At 47.3% G+C, this 16,420-nt stretch overlaps 1 protein-coding gene across 1 annotated transcript in view; it reads right to left on the reverse strand.

Annotated features, from left to right (window-relative positions):
- LOC142421184 (uncharacterized) overlaps positions 1–12,557 on the reverse strand; it is a 118,188-nt gene extending 105,631 nt beyond the window's left edge. Inside the window, 8 exon segments of the mRNA XM_075525721.1 lie at positions 554–877; positions 3,738–4,061; positions 4,482–4,805; positions 5,276–5,599; positions 6,811–7,134; positions 8,342–8,665; positions 10,133–10,465; positions 12,446–12,557. Coding sequence (XP_075381836.1) covers positions 554–877; positions 3,738–4,061; positions 4,482–4,805; positions 5,276–5,599; positions 6,811–7,134; positions 8,342–8,665; positions 10,133–10,465; positions 12,446–12,557 — 2,389 coding nt within the window.
- Between the last annotated feature and the right edge of the window lie 3,863 nt (positions 12,558–16,420).

A 16,420-nucleotide genomic window follows, 5' to 3' on the forward strand; every position in this document is an offset into this window, starting at 1 on the left:
TGCTGCCAGTGCCATGACTGGCTACACAGCACTCCCATTTCCTGCAGAGGTCAGGGATGGCCAGGGCAGCTTGTTCCCGTTGTTTTTCCTTCCCACAGCACCTTCCCAGGAATATTCCCTAGCCACTGTGGCACACGTCTCTCTGTCACGATGCTGTGCCGCCGTGATTTGGAGTGGAGAGTGCTCTTTACCTCATTACTCAACACAACCCTCCCACACATCACCCCACAGCACCTGGGCCTGCCTTCTCCCTGCTTGGCCCATACTGCAGATGGAATTTCAGCTACCTAAACATACATGCCCATTTTGGGAGCCAATTTATTCTGCCTGGTTTCCAGCTGTGGCTCCAGAGGAGCACTGGATCCTCTGTCATATTCCCCAGCACCGTGCAGGTGTCTTGGATCCCCTAAGAAATCTAAAATAGCACTGGATTCACTCCTTCTGTATCTCATCTAAGAGCAACATCATGGTAAAACATATTCCCCAGGGCCACAGAAAACCCTTCCTGAAACATAGTCCCCATTGCACCCCACATTACATGGCATAACAGTACCTGAGCAGACCACACCAGCATCTTCTCCATGGTTACAGTTGTGGTCTCCCCAAGACCGTGCCCAGCAATCAGAGAGGGCAGTTTCAGCCCATGCACAGTTCACATCATCCAGCCAAATTTGGCCAGTTCCTTGTCCAAACCGAGCAGAGCCAGGGGCTGAGACCGCTGTCCCACAGCCCAGCTGCCTGCACACGACTTGAGCATCTGTCAAATCCCAGCTGTCGTCGCAGATGGTCCCCCACTGCTGTTCATGAAATACCTCGACTCTCCCAGAGCAGAAATTCAAACCGCCCACCAGTCGGATTGGGGCTGGTTCTGGAATACCTGAACCAGAAAGGTAAGACCAGGTAAGTTTTATTCTGGCAAACACATTCCTGCTAGCCACATCAGCAGACACAACATGTACCCGATGGCTTAGTACAACTGACAAGGACAAGCAGCATGGAGAAAGAAAGTTCAACACGGTTGTTTTCCCTCCTCTTGTCCCAAAAGTCAAGGAAAGGTGCTGTCCAAAACCAAAGACTTCTTTCCCCCTCTGTCTTTGACTAGAAAGATACCTGTGCTCAGACAGCAAATGCAGGTAACTTTACTGACCAAGGGAAAAGACTTTAGCAAGGAAGAACTCTTTAGGAGAACAGTGAGAAAACTTCCGTATGATTCATCTCAGCTAGACTTGGAGCCCTTAAGCATAACCTTCCAGGGACTGATTGGCTTTCCTGAGCATTGGTACCTGGTGTCGTCTGAGATGCCCAGTGAATCTCAGACATTCCCAATGGGGTTGGCAGACTTGATGCAGGACTCAAGTCTGGGTGCCGTTCTGGAGATTGGTGCCGTTCTGGATCTGCAGTTAGAGGCTGGGTGGGATATAGTGGGACATCTCAGATGACACCAGACACCTGTGTTTAGGCAACTGAACCTCACTTTTACAACTCTGCTGAGGACCCTCGGTACCCTTTATAGTCAATGGAAGGAAATGAAACTGTTGGGTTGCAACTTCTTTAATCTGCTTTGGACATCTGCATCAGGATAGGCCAAATCCTGCCATTGACTGCACTGACTCAGTCCTCACTGGCTGCAAAGGGGCAGCAGGATGTTTAATTCAGAGACAGACATCTGTGTTTAGTCAGTGAATCCACAGGGTGTTTTGAAGATGTGGGCAAGTAACCAGAGGAAAGCAGTTTATCTCCTGAAAGGGCAAGGCAAATGTTCACCACTTTTGGGAGGTTGTGATGGATACATTTGACTCCTAGCCGTACTTTGGTTCAGGCTGACTAAGGAGCAACACGCCTCACACCCTTGTGGTGAACTTGCAAGCTGGAAAGCCCCTGGCTCATGTACAAGGGAGTGAAGGTGCCTGGGAAAAATATTTCAAAAGGTGGTTTCGAAACTAAAAAATGCAAGATAACCGAAGTGCAGAACAGGATACCAGAGCTAAGATGAAGACATCTATCTTGCCTATACTATTGACTAGCAGCCAACTACTTCACTCTATAAATATTACCATCAGGATGGGCCCAATTTGAGCTCTCCTTGAATTGCAGCTGTACTGCATGCCAGGTGACTCTCCCCTTGAGCAGGGACCCCTCTCAAGGTTAGAGATTCCTTACCCGAGATTGAGATCCTTCCTTACTCCCTTAACCTGCGACAGATCCTTGGTAAGTGACTGATAGCATGCTGAATTAATACTAACGAAACATTACTAATCCATGTAGCTACTCAATATTATTATAAACATTGTATGCATCATTCCATTAGACATAAACTGTTGACCAGGTCTGAGACTAAGATTGGATCCAGCTGCACCTAGGCTCCAGAAGGAGTTTAGAAAGCAAGGGGTCCACTCTGAACATCGTGACTCAACGGGATGGTCCTCCTTACTCTTTGCGTCTCCAGTCTCTGTGTGCATAATTCTAACTTGATTCTAACTCAATTTTCCTTTGTATGTTTCTTCCATGCAGTAATTAATAAGGTGACCCTTGTCATCAAACTTATTGAACCTTGTCAAATCACTGTTAAACTTTGTTAAATTCCATCAAACTTACTGAACTCTGTCAAATTATTATTTTACCTCAATAAAACATATTGCTGCTTCTCTCTTTTGAGTGAGGTTCATTCCACTCATCCGTGACAGAGGTAAAATGATCATATAGAGGATGAAGAAGAACAAATTAAATTACAAGTCTTCACAAAGGGATTTAAGGGATATAAGGGATTGAGAGTGACACTCTACAGTGTTATGCTGTCCTAAGAAAGGCATGGGCATGTATAAATGGGAGTGCTGACTACAAGTTATGCAAACCAAGCCTTCAGAGCTACTCAGCACTGGCAAAGCCTCAGCTGTCATAACAGACTAAAAGACATATGCCCAACAGTTAAGGAGAAAACAGAGAAGAATGACAGGAATGAGAAGAAGCTTAAAAATGTGTCTCAAGAGGGAAATGGGAAGAGGATGAGGAAATGGAAGAGGGACATAACAGTATGGTAGATGCAAAGAATCAATGGTAGTAATGTGCACTGCAAAGAGACTGTAGAATAAATTCCTGGTAATGATAGTGAGCTCAGGGTTTCCTTCTAGTGGCAACAAAGTGCAGTGCTGCAACACTTTGAGGAAATTTGTCTCAACTGTGGAGATTTCAGAGAAGACACTGGAGAAACATTGGTGAAAAAAGGTCTCGTGAAGATGGTTCTACCAAGTGAGGGAGGAGGAGAGGTACCTTAAGTCGATTTCTGCAAGTTTTTTTAATATTCTTGTCCAGAAGAGAAAAGAGAGAGAAAAATGGAGAGTGTATCTTGATTTTTCAAATGTGCTAAGTTCATTGGGATTGTCACTGGTGGCAGCAGAAGGGTCCAAGTGACTCTACACCCTCTGTAACAGGGTGAATCACACCAGTCCTGCAATGCCACCAGGTTTACTGGTAACTCACGTGGGAAAGAGTCCCAAATTTAAATTCTTCTGCACAGCCAGCAGCAGGCTGGACTGCAGTATCACAGTGTCATGATTAGCTTCTGAATGGGAAGGAGAGGGGAATACAGATGATTTACCCACATCCCTGTTTGAAGCACTTTCTCTATACAGTACTATGGTTTTAGAGTCATAAGATGGGAAGAGGGTACCCTAGGGCATTTCAAACTTCCCTCCACATACCCCAAAAGTCGAGCAGCTGGTGACACAGATGAGACTTACCCAAGCACACAACACCAGCATCTTCTCCATGCCTACAGTTATGGGCTCCCCATAGAGTGGTCTCACATTTGGAGAGGGCAGTTTCAGTCCCTGTGCAGTTCACATCATCCAACCAGATAGGGCCAGATCCTTCTCCAAAATAAACAGAGACCGGAGCGGACAGTGCTCTCCCACAGCCCAGCTGTCGGCAAACAACTTCAGCATCACTTATATCCCAGCTGTCATCACATACCGTTCCCCACTGCTGGCCGTAAAAAACTTCAACTCTCCCACTGCAACGATTTGGTCCATTCATTAACCGCAGTGGAGCTATTCTTGGTATATCTGAAGAAAAAAATAAGGGCAGGCATATACATTAAGTTGCCATTTACCAGATTAAAAATAAGATAAAATGTGTGTGAGCCTAATGACATCCGGGATGCATTTATCCAGTTGCATAAAGTTGGTATATCTTCCCCAGTTCTTGTATTCAGAGATAAGTGGACAACAGACAGCATACCATATTCTGCAGAATATAAGTTAGAAATCCAAGCTGAGGAAAGCTTCCGTTTACAGAAACAGCTACACACACGCCAAAAAAAAAAGAGAGGAATTTGTAACAGGTCTCCACTATGATGAAAGAGAGCTCACAATCCAGATTCAGGATACTTCAAGACAGATCCTGCTGCTGAGGTGGTACGTGAGTACCCCTCTTGGAAACAGAAAACCTTCCCCGTCATACAGACAGACACAGAGAGGGGTTACCTGAGCACACCACACCAGCATCTTCTCCATGCTTGCAGTTATGGGACCCCCAAGGCTGGGCCCTACACTCAGAGAGGGCAGCTTCATTTCCTGAGCAATTCACATCGTCCAGCCAGATGGGGTCAGGCCCTTGTCCAAAATGAGCTGAACCCAGGGCTGACAGCGCTGTCCCACAGCCCAGCTGCCTGCACACAACGCTGGCTTCAGCTGTATCCCAGCCATCATCACACACGGTTCCCCACTGCTGCCCATGAAACACCTCAATTCTCCCAGCGCAACGATTTGGGCCATTCACAAGCCGGATGGGAGCCGCTTCTGCAACACCTGGACCGAAACACAATTGCAAATGTTCGAGGAGCTTTGCATGCCTCAGAGTTCTGTGGAGAGGGCAAAACCCCCTCCTTTCAGTGGTCTGGGCTTGGGTGCATGATGTGTAAAGTGGCACTAGATGCCTATTGCCTCACAGCTTGATCCCACATCCTCGGCTGGAGTTTTTGCAATAAATCAATCACCTGCAACGTGATCATAGATGAGCACCCAGGTTACTTCCCTAACAGCAGAGCACTGAAATGGGGAGGAGGGAACAGAGCACTGGTGGAAACACTGCATTTGAGAGTGCTGAGTCCCCAGGACAAGCTGAGCCTTTACAAGCCTGGCCATCAAGACTGGCCAACAAAGTCGGCAGCACCCTAATCCCCACGAGAGGTCCAGGGCCACTGGCACGCTTCAGGCCGTCAAATACAAATACAGGCTGCCCCTCATATCCCACATTTCATGACATGCATTAGTGGTACCTGAGCACTCCACACTAGCATCCTCTCCGTGGTTACAGTTGTGGTCTCCCCAGGGCCTCGCCCGGCACTCAATGAGGATGGTTTCAGCCCCTGCACAGTTCACATCATCCAGCCAAATTTGGCCAGTTCCTTGTCCAAACTGAGCAGAGCCAAGGGCTGAGACTGCTGTCCCACAGCCCAGCTGCCTGCACACGACTTGAGCATCTGTCAAATCCCAGCTGTCATCACAGACGGTCCCCCACTGCTGCTTATGAAACACCTCGACTCTGCCAGAGCAGTTGCTCGAACCGTTCACCAGCCGGACTGGAAGCAGCTCAGCAAATCCTGTGTTGAGAAAGAATAAAGACCTCAATTCTCTGTTGTATTTTGGTCTGTGCTGACAGGGTAGAGCACTGTGCTGTTCACTCCTGGATTGCATCAGTCTTGCATAGACAGACATTGCTCTTTTTTTCATATCAGCTCAGCAGATCCTTGCAGCAATTTCAGTCCCTTAGAGCAGTGGTCTCCAGCGGACCTCTCTTGTGAACTAGTCCCTACTAAAATCAGCCAGCTGTCTTTGAACCTTTATCTCAGCAGAAGATTAGTTATGCCTGCAGCCTGTTATTGTGGTGGACCAGACCAGGGGGAGTAGCACTGGGCTGGCCAGCTGAGCTGGGAAGGGATAGGGACCTGTGGACTAGCACTGGTCCAGGAGCAGGGGGTTGCCTTATGATCTAGACTGTGTTAAGGAGTCTTAGCATCTGGGATCAGAATTTTGGTAAAGCAGAAAGAGTTGATTGAGGACTGCTAATATCAGGTGCTGAAATTTTCTAGCTCTGGTGTTGGTGATCATCAGGTATCTGGTGCTGGCGACTGTGAGACAGGCCAGACAAATCTCACTGGAGGTGCCTGTTTCCTTCATAGATGTGAAGTCAACCCACACTGTTAGATTTAACATCTGCATTTTTCACATCTACGTTCTGAGGTAGATGTGAAATACTTCCTCCTCAGACTACGCAGCTGCTGATGGAAACTGCTCAGGACTGGCTGAGCAGAGCAGAAGACTGGAAGACCTACGGGCATCCCTGACGGATGTATTTTTGTGAATCTGTGTGAAGGAAGAGGAACCAGAGAAAGAAGAATGGTAGCATTTGAGACCCAGAGCTGTCAGCCATGGATGGACTGGGCAGTAGCTGACTTAATCAGCAAGAAGATCCTTCCTACTCCATGTGCTCTTCTCTGTTGCACTACAAGAAGCGCAAAATTATTGTGTTGAAGAGTAGCTGAGCTGAGAAAACACCCCAAAATGAGTGTTTCCTCCATCTGCTCTAGCAAACTGGCTTCCAGAAGCAATCAATGAAAAAGACTTAAATGAGAAAAGAGAGGTCAGAATTGTCAATAGGTTTAGACACATCTTTTTCCGAAGCACTTTTGAAGCACTCTGTGTCACTTTCTTTGGAAGGCCTATTTGTGCTGAAGGACCTGGGCTTCAGGATCTGTCTGAAAGGATTGCCCACAAACAGCTTCCCCCATGACATGCCATGAGTGATGGGTACCTGTACAAACCACCCCGGCATCTTCTCTGTGCCCACAGTTATGGCTTCCCCAAGGAGTGGCTCTGCACTGGGAGAGAGCAGCTTCTGTTCCTGTGCAGCTGACATTATCAAGCCAAATGGGGCCAGATCCTTGCCCAAAGTAAGCCCCATGGATAGCCGACACGGCCTTCCCACAGCCCAGCTGCCTGCACACCACTTCTGCCTCGGCCAAGTCCCACTTATCATCACACACAGTTCCCCAGCGCTGGCCATAAAACACCTCGACTCTCCCAGAGCAGTGGGTCAATCCATCCACTAATCGAAGTGGTGCAGGTTCTGCAAAGCCTACAGGGAAAAAAAAAAAAACAACAACCAATAAAGTATCTGATGGATCTATGGTCCACCTGGCAATGAACTTAGCATCTCTCACAGTTTTGCATGGGAAAAATTGCATAAAGAGGCAACACAAGCACTTCCTCCACCATCACAATGTTAGCTGCTCAGCAATGGTTTTTACAAACTAAAATATACTTTGGATGGCAGAAGGCAAGCCCCAGTCTTGTTTAAATATGGATGTCCAGTGCTTTTAACATGCTCTAGCATCTGTCTGCCATTGCAAGGGGTTTCAGATCTGCTGTATGTCTTGCCGCCAGCCCCTTATAGATGTCCCAGCTCCCTTAACACACACCAGAAGGTGCTAGATACCTAGAGATGCCAGAATCACTCTCATACTATCTATCTCTATCCACCTCTCAGCTTCATGTTAATGCTGTTTTTACCCACAAGTCAATGAACAAAATGTGGATTTCTCAATAGATTAAGACCCTACAAACTTTGCAAAACTTTGTATGTGGTTACAGAGGAAAGGCACTAATTAGTACCCCATTACAGGAAAGGCAGGCGGAAACCAACTCTTCTCCTTCCAGTGTTGTCCAAGCAATCAGCACATTCATAATCACTGGCCCACCAGCAAATGCCTAACAGTAATCCAGCTATGGCATATGCTGCCTCTTGCTTGACCAGACAGCTGGTGAACTGGGAAGGAGTGGGTGGCTCTGGGAATCATGAAAGGAGACTTGGAGGTGTAACCTTGGGGCTCCAGTTACATGGAACGACCTGATACTAATGCATTGGGAGGGACAATGCGGGCCATGGGAAGAACCTCACTCAATGCAAGAGTTTTTGGGGAACTTCAGAAGGAACTATGTCTACTGGCATGAGGGTGAGGTGGCGTGGCTGCCAAAGCCACTGCTTTCTGCAGTGAGAGAGGAGGGTCTGCCAAGGCATCCACTGGCCACGTGTGAGGGGAGCCCTACAAATAACTCCTGCAGCACCACTGTCTTTTGCCAGTGGCTCATGTGGTGGTGGATTTTAATTAAGGAGAAGAGGCAAGACCACTTTAGTGCTTAACAGTATGAATCGCTTTTTATCTTACAGTTCTCTTGGGTGTTGGGGTCAGTGCTGCTCAAAAGGGAACAGGGCCTCCTATAGCACCTCCAGCATCTCTCCACGTCCCACAAAACCCACTCGTGTCATGCAGAGTGGGATTTACCTGAGCACACAACACCAGCATCTTCTCCGTGCACACAGTTATGACTTCCCCAAGGTTTTGCACTGCACTGAGAGAGGGCAGCTTCGGTGCCTTTGCAGATCACATCATCAAGCCAAATGGGGTCAGGACCTCCCCCAAAGTAAGCTGAGGAAGGAGCGGACAAAGCGGTCCCGCAGCCCAGCTGCCGGCATACAACTTCAGCATTAATTATATCCCAGTTGTCATCACAGACAGTTCCCCATTGCTGGCTGTAAAGCACCTCCACTCTCCCAGCACAGCGACTTGAACCATTCACTAATTGCAGCTTAACTGCTTTTTTAATTTCTGCATTAAAAAAAGGAAAAAAAAATCAACAAAACCAGGGTCAGGGATTGCACATGAAAAGATTGCCTAGAGATCAAAGGTGAGGAAAGATCTGCACTAGTACTGGCCAGGATTTGACAAGGTGAAGGCTGATTAGTATCAAGTTCTGTATCTGCCTCTGTGGTTTCAGAGCTCAGAATCAGAGAGATAAATATCATAGATGGGGAATCCTGTATGAAACAGGACTGTGCAATTCCCCCTGTGATGTTGCTCCAGGGGTAGGGACTGGCTACAGATCAAGAGACCCACAGGTCTTATAGACCTGTTGGTGTCTTCATGTGAGGTGGGTGTTGAAATTCTAGTTAGTCAATGACATTTGTGGATCTGCTCAGCTGGCCAAATACTGGAATTTGATTCAATTGCCCAAATAAGCATTCAGCTGCACATGTGATGCCATAGGTATTCCCCCAGACTCCTGCTCTGTAGGGTCTCCCTTAGGACCAGTGTCTCATCTGCGACGTTGTGTCAAATGCCCCAGGACATCTCTAATTGCACTTGGCAACTCTGTGTAGGGAACTCACTCCACCCTAGATCTCCATTGCTTGCAACAGGAAGACACCCAGCCCAAGTGGTGACACCTGCATTTAGACATATATATGTCTGGGTCTTAACATGGAGCTGAATCCCATTCCAGATCCAACTATGGACATGTGCATTTGGAAATTTGACTCGTTGTTCAGTGCTGAGTGGAGCAGTGTTTGGGAAATACTGACCTGAAAGAGGGCAATGGGCAGCCTGTCCAGTCCCCTTTCTACCTCCTGGGGTCCATGGCCCACTTGATGAAGATTTACTCCCCAGTTAACCATGATGTAGAGGGCTAGGGAACATGTTCAAGCTTTCCCCACCCAGTTCCTGGAGCTCAGCACATTCATCGCAGCTTCATTAGCATTATGCTGTGATGTCCAAGTTAGGACTGGCTCACAGGCAAGTGACCCACAATTGAATTTCTCATCCCAGTCCCAGTCTGGAGAATAAACGCATCCACCAGGAGAGAGTATTGTCACAAAATACAAATGGAAAGAGGCCATGTAAATGCTCAACTTCCATGGCATATTTCAGCCATGAAATATGTGCATGGAGAGTACGTGCATCCAGGTGGGGATCCTTCAGTCTCCTTGCCCATTAACTTCATGGTGATGGCGTAAGAGGCAAGAATAATGTGGATCAGGGAAAAAGTCCCATGATCTCTGTTCTGCCCCAGTAACAGAACGAGCACAAACACCACCCCCACCCCCCACACTGTTTTACTGGTAGAACTGAACTGGATAACGTTGTCCTTGGCATGGTACAGGTCAGTGCCTGAAGCAGCCATCTCCATCCTGTGCCCTAAGGGTAGCACTGATGGAGAAATAAAATTTTGCAAACAGCCTTAAAAATCTCCCTCTACATAGCACGGCCTCCTGGGGTCACATGGGGAAGGGCATAAACATGAGTTACCTGAGCACACAACGCCTGCGTCTTCTCCATGATTGCAGTTATGCTCTCCCCAGGGTCTGGTCCTGCAGGCAGAAAGGTCAGCTTCTGTACCGGTGCAGTTCATGTCATCCAGCCAGATACGACCACTTCCTTGACCAAAGTGAGCCGAGCCAGGGGCTGACAGTGCTTCCCCACAGTCCAGCTGCCTGCATACGACCATGGCATCAGACAGATCCCAGCTATCATCACAGACGGTTCCCCACTGCTGTTTCCAAAGCACCTCGAGCCGCCCTGCGCAGCGGCTGGGGCCGCTCACAAGTCTGATGGGAGTTGAGTTGGCCACACCTGAATCCCAAAACAAGCCAAGGTAGAAAATGGGCATGAGCCAGGTTTTGGCTGATGGTGGAGAACGTAACATCTTGCTCTTACAGGAATAATGCCATTGTGGGTCTGTCTGGGGAAGGATTGCTGAAATGCTCACCACTTTTTTTCCAGCAAGAACATTATAAGAAAAGCTTGCTGGCGAATTAGTGGTGTAAATTTCTTGCACAGGTGGTGTTAGGACCTCTAACACATCTCTGCATCTTTATAAGCAGCTGCAAGATCTCAGTCATCTAGGGCAGTTCTGGTCATGGGTTTCCTACTAATATGGCCCTCCCAGACACATGGCAAATATGCAAAACCTCAGATGAGAACCAATCATTTCCAGCCATGGAACAGTCCCAACACACCATCCGACAGGGTGTGTGACAGCTCCACAACACAGAAACCCTAGACTGTACCCTGCACACAGTCAGGAAAACGAGATGAAAACCTCAGATTATGGTCCTTAGGAACATGGAGGTCCCAGAGTAAGTGCCTCCACACAACCTGCGCTGCTGTAGCACCAAGGGTCTCAGATCATCCCTCCCCACCCTCATTGTGCAGCTCCCTGCTCCATGCACAAGACCATGAACGTTCCTCCTCAGGTCTGTCGCTCTCCCTGTGTTGTGCAAGTTATTGAAGGAAGCTTTCAGGTCACTTCTCTGGGTCCAAATTAGGATATCCACATCCTTTTCCAAAACGCTTGTCAGAACTTTGCTATCCAGAGCTCGCTCACCTGGTGCCATGTGGAGCAGTTTGTTCACCTAAATGAAGGTTTCTAGTGCCATTTGTAGACCTGCACCCTCCAGAGCAGTAGTTGGACGTCAGGACTGAGAAACTAGGGCAACTCAAATGGCTCTAGGCACTTACATTAAGACAACTGCCTACAGTCCATAGGGTCGGATTGACCTCCCAGCTGCTGACAGTTGCAGTGTTGTCCATGCTAAACAACTGGACTTCCATACAATGCAGAAAAGAAAGTATTTCCAGTCAGCATCCATCCATAAGGGAGGAAGACTTGAGGTAGAGAAGGGCCTCTTTCTCTTTATGGGTATAAGGAAAATCCAGGCTACTGTTGGAATCCAAGCCTGGAAGAAGATGCCAAAGATCCCTCCTGATTCAGAAAGGCCCTGTCAGATGCTTAAACTGTGTCTACATCTTTGGTCCTGGGTGCTGCTCCCCACGGCCTTGATATACTCATATGAGAGGCTTTAGAGCAAGGGTTGGCACCTAAGGCTTGCCAGGTCCACTCTTCTATGCTGTTGGAAAGCACAGATATTTTTCTAACAAACTTGAAATTCCCAGATCATCCTCCTTGATCATTTGCAGATCTGGCAGAGCCTTTACTTCATCCTAGCCCGTGAAACAGCCTCAACTTGTACCAGGTTTTGTTAAAAAACAACATCACTGTCTCAGGATAATCCTTATCCAATTCTTTTACTACTTTTTGGTTTAAGTTATTGGATTATGCTGATTTGCAGGTTATAAATGCAGCTGCGTTAAGCACTGACTCTGACAGGGAGGCAACAGAGGTCTGCTATGCTTAATCACTCTTAGGTCCTGGCTCCAACAGGCTGTGACTCTAGGGTGGAGGAAAAAAACAGGACTACATTCTGGATTACATGGATCAATCAAAGGAAGCTCTCTTTATGCTTGCATTTGATTGTTCCCAGGGTTTGTCTCTGCATGTTTGCATTGTTTATGCCTCTAAATCTCTAGGTGACCTTTGGAAGCCAAATTATCATCTCTACTACTGTCTTCTCTTGTCTCAGAAACGTAAAGCCCTTTTCCAGTGCCAGGAGTTAAAAGCCAAGCTTCCTGGATCTTCAGTCCTTTATTCCAGCCATGAAACACATTTTCCTTGCCAAGACTGGGGATATGAGAGGGGTCAATCCATTACGAGTCCCATTTATCTGGCCGTATCTAGAGCCCTGTTCTCCAGGAGCAAAGGAGAAAACTTACCCCAGAGACATGCCAAGAAGAAGAGCACAGTTTCCATCCTGGTTCCAGGGAAGGCAGCCAGGCTCCCACTGCGGGCATCTCTGGGTCGGAGAAGATTTCCTGGTGGTCCCATGGTAGCAGCAGAGACCTTATACAATCCAGGTCCTGAAGGCTGGGTTGGCAGGGTAGAGCAGGAAGATTGTCCTTGTAGGAGAGACAGAGTCAGTGGCTGGCTGGGGAGGCAGGAGAGAAGCCAGTAAGGACCAAGACGGGAGGTAGATGACAAATACTCCTTACCTTGACTCCTCCCCTTAATTGGTCTCTCCCCCTTCACCCTCCAGTGCTGGCCCCTTCCCTCCTGTCCTTGTGTCTCCCTATGCTACTTCCCTCCTCTCATGCTCTTCTGTTCATCAACATATTAAGGGAAAATAACCCCTGCTAGAAAGCACTGAATCTTTTCTTCTCTGTTGTTGTTTTGGCAAAGAGCAAACTGTTTCTGGCACTTCTAAAACTGCCATTCTCCTGGCAGGACTAGCTCATGAACAGGCAGTGCCCTAGGAAGACTTCTTGGAGAAGGCAGGAGTGATCTCTGTGTCTGCCTGTTCCTCTGACTCTTAAATGCTGTTTAGGAATGGGGAGCATATGGAAAACAAGAAAACACTTTTTTTTTTTTTTTTCTTATTGCGAGGGTGGTCAAACACAGGAACAGGCTGCCCACAGAGGCTGCAGAGTCTCCATCCTTGGAGATATGCAAAACCTGACTTGATATTGTCCTTGACAACAAGCTGACCCTGCTTGAGTGGGGAGCTGGACTAGATGAGGAAGAAGAGGTCCCTTCCCACCTCAGCGACTCTGTGGATTAACTCTTGCCTGAACTGGGGGACAGTGAAATGCAGTCTCCATATAGTGGTGGTAGGGAAGGGTCTCAGGAAATGTATGGGGCCACATTCGTGAAGTGACTGTAAACCACTTGCAATAATGAGAACTTCAGAATCAAAGAGTGCAATGCGAGACATTGTTCCAGGACAGGGACACAGCATGTGCAAGTAGGAGGCTGAAGGAGGGAGCAGAAGATAAACATGGCCTCTGGAGAGAAACAGCTTGCAAGGAGTCTGCTTAACATCAGCTTGGATAAATAACACTGGTGAACCTACATTTCTGGTATATAATACTGGTGATTAAAATAATGTTTGTCTTCAGAAAAACTTTAAGTTAGCCTGCATTTTCAGGACTATGTCTTCCCTTAGAGAAGTGTTTTTCACTGGTTAGTGCAGTTTTTCACTGCACTCCTGGGGAAAAGCACACTTTCTGAGAGCTACAGGGCGAAACTCACAGTCACCAGTTCAAATTCAGACTGATGAAGATGCTTTTGATGCCATGGACCAGTTGTTTTCATGGACACAGATTATGGATGAATTTTTGGACATCTGTGATGGTATGATTGTCCTTGACTCTAGAAGATGTCCAAGACAAACATTTGGAGGTATGAGGAACAATATAAGGTGCAGGGCCTGTCTGATTGCCTTGTTATCTATCCTGCCCCTGTCAAGAAGCTTTTGGCTCTGTCGTCTTTACCGCTGACCTTCAAGTGATCTTAAGCTGCTATTTCATTTGCCTTCTGTTCTTCAGAAGAAAGAAACCCAACTTATTTATCACATGCTCTAGGTGCCTGGCCATCTTGGTAGCTCTTACCTTTGAGCCAAACCATGGCACAGACCAAGGCTGAAAGCAGAAACCCTTTGGATCATAGCAGATATTCAGGTAATTCAATTTATTTGGTCTTTCCTATTTTTCTTCCCCCTCTCTGCATTATGGGAGTGTAGAAGACTCCTAGATGGAAGAGGAAGCACATTTTGAGTCATATTTGCACAGGAAAAGTGTCAAGACATGAATCTTACTGAATCATATACCATGAAGAAAATTGAGCAGATGAGCTGGCAACTGGAAAGAAAGGCTTGGAACAGAGCAGTCTGCAAGAGGGACAGAGACCATAAGCCGAGAGATCCCATAAGATAGTGGAGCAACAATGAACAAATCTTATCTCCTGTGGACAAAATATTAGCAACACCTTCTATGTCTCTGAAGTGAGCCACTGAGTCCTCATGCCCAGATCTTTGTCAGAGGTGCCAATTAGTCTCCCTGCTCTGCCTTAGTATTTCACAATTTCAATGAAGATATGTCTTTTTCATGTAGCCATTGTTCCTTCAGCTTGCATTCTGAGCCTACTATTTACTATTTGCTTCAACTTCAATTGGCTTTGTAGTTCCTTGTTTACCCTTCAATCCTATTCCTATTGACCTTTAATATAACCCTATATATCTTCTTTGTCCCCACTTACTGGAAACAATAGACCTTTGGCCAAGTAGTTGAGCAGCTCTGCATTCCTCTGCTCCTACATCTCCCTCTGCTTTTGAAAGCATCCTGCCTTGGCTTATTTCCCCCCCCCTGTATTTGGAGGAGGGGAGTCTGCTGCATTGCTCTTTCCTGAAGTCTTCTCAGGAGCATGTAGCATAATTTGTTCATGCAAAGCCTTGCTGCAGCATTGACGTAAATCTTCAGCGTTAACAGGATGGGAAAGAAAAGAACATTGTGCTAGGTGCAGGATGAGCCACGTGTGGCTTGAATGCAAGTGTTTGAACAGGGCACACAGACATTTGGAGCACAGCACGTGAGTGAAGGCATCTGACTATAGTGAATAAAAACAGGGCTGTTCTCTAAAGAAAGAAAAGACAGGAGCTGAGGGCAGCCACCACACAGGCAAACCAATGACCTCACCCGCAGGGAACAATCCCGCAGCACCAGAAGAGCAGAGAAGGATAATGAGAGCAATGGAACCTACCAACAGGACAATAATCATCAAGTGAAGACAAGGTAATGACCCAGCTCCAAGGTCAAGTCAGGAAATCCAAGCAACAACTCAGGAACAAGGCAGGGAACAGGCACACCCATATCAGACCTCAAGTAAGGATTGAATTTCTAACCCTGAGCTTAAATGGAGCCCCTGGCCAGAGCGCGTGGGTGGAGGCTCCAGGCATGGGTGCGGGTGTTAGTGTAGGCTCCATGCTCTGGCAATTAAGGGCTATTAATGAATTCAGCATCCTGACAATAGAAGAGGGGAAAAAATTGGTCCTAATTTTAGTGGGTTTAGAGAATATTTTGCAGTTTTATATCTCTCTCTTTATTCTTAGCTCCTGACCTGCTGGTCATTGGGCATGAGCAGGTGTGCAATAAAGGTGGCCTAGTCTTCACAGCTAACAGGGCTAGTAGACTTCCTTTTAGTCAGGTCATCTTCTGACTGTGACATTGCTCAAGTCTTCAACATGGATGTGGCAGCCCCACTGACAAAAATGGAAGGCATTGCTGCCTGCCCCAGGACAACTTTCCCTCTCTAGACAGTGTCTTGCTAAGCCTGGAGCCATCTCTTGGTGTCTCTGGCTGCCTCCGTCAGGAAGTAAGGCTGTCATTAATTACAAGAAGTACTTTGGCATCTTCACAACTGCAAGGAGCTGAGCTTCCCTGCAGGCTCTGTGGAGGCTCAGGGGTACACAAACCACAGAGCCATCCCTTGGCCAAGGTCCACAAAGGTCCTTCTCCTTCTTTGATTCCCCAAAGCCACTCTGTGGGAACAATCATCTAAATCTTGTAGAAGTCTGATTATCTGGGATGCTTTTGGCTGTGGTTCCCAGGGAGATCCCATCCTGCACTACACCTCTTTCAGCAAAAGGACACAAGGCTGTGCTTCTAAATCCCACCACGTCTTGCACAACTGGGCTTGCTTCATTGAAACCCATCACCTGGTTTAGGCTCTATCAGGCTGGATACAGAGAGGTGCAATGGCATGCTGTCTTGTCTGTACACCCTTTCTTGAACTCTTGTACAGCACCCCAGCTCTAGAGCTGACCGTCCATCTTGGACATGCCCTATGCCTTTGAAGAGTTCCCATTCTTGGCTTGGAAAGTGGAGGGGATATTCTAGTACCACTAGTAGTCATACCAG

Source organism: Mycteria americana, chromosome 27 (genome assembly GCF_035582795.1).
Source record: "Mycteria americana isolate JAX WOST 10 ecotype Jacksonville Zoo and Gardens chromosome 27, USCA_MyAme_1.0, whole genome shotgun sequence".
NCBI classification, from domain to species: domain Eukaryota; kingdom Metazoa; phylum Chordata; class Aves; order Ciconiiformes; family Ciconiidae; genus Mycteria; species Mycteria americana.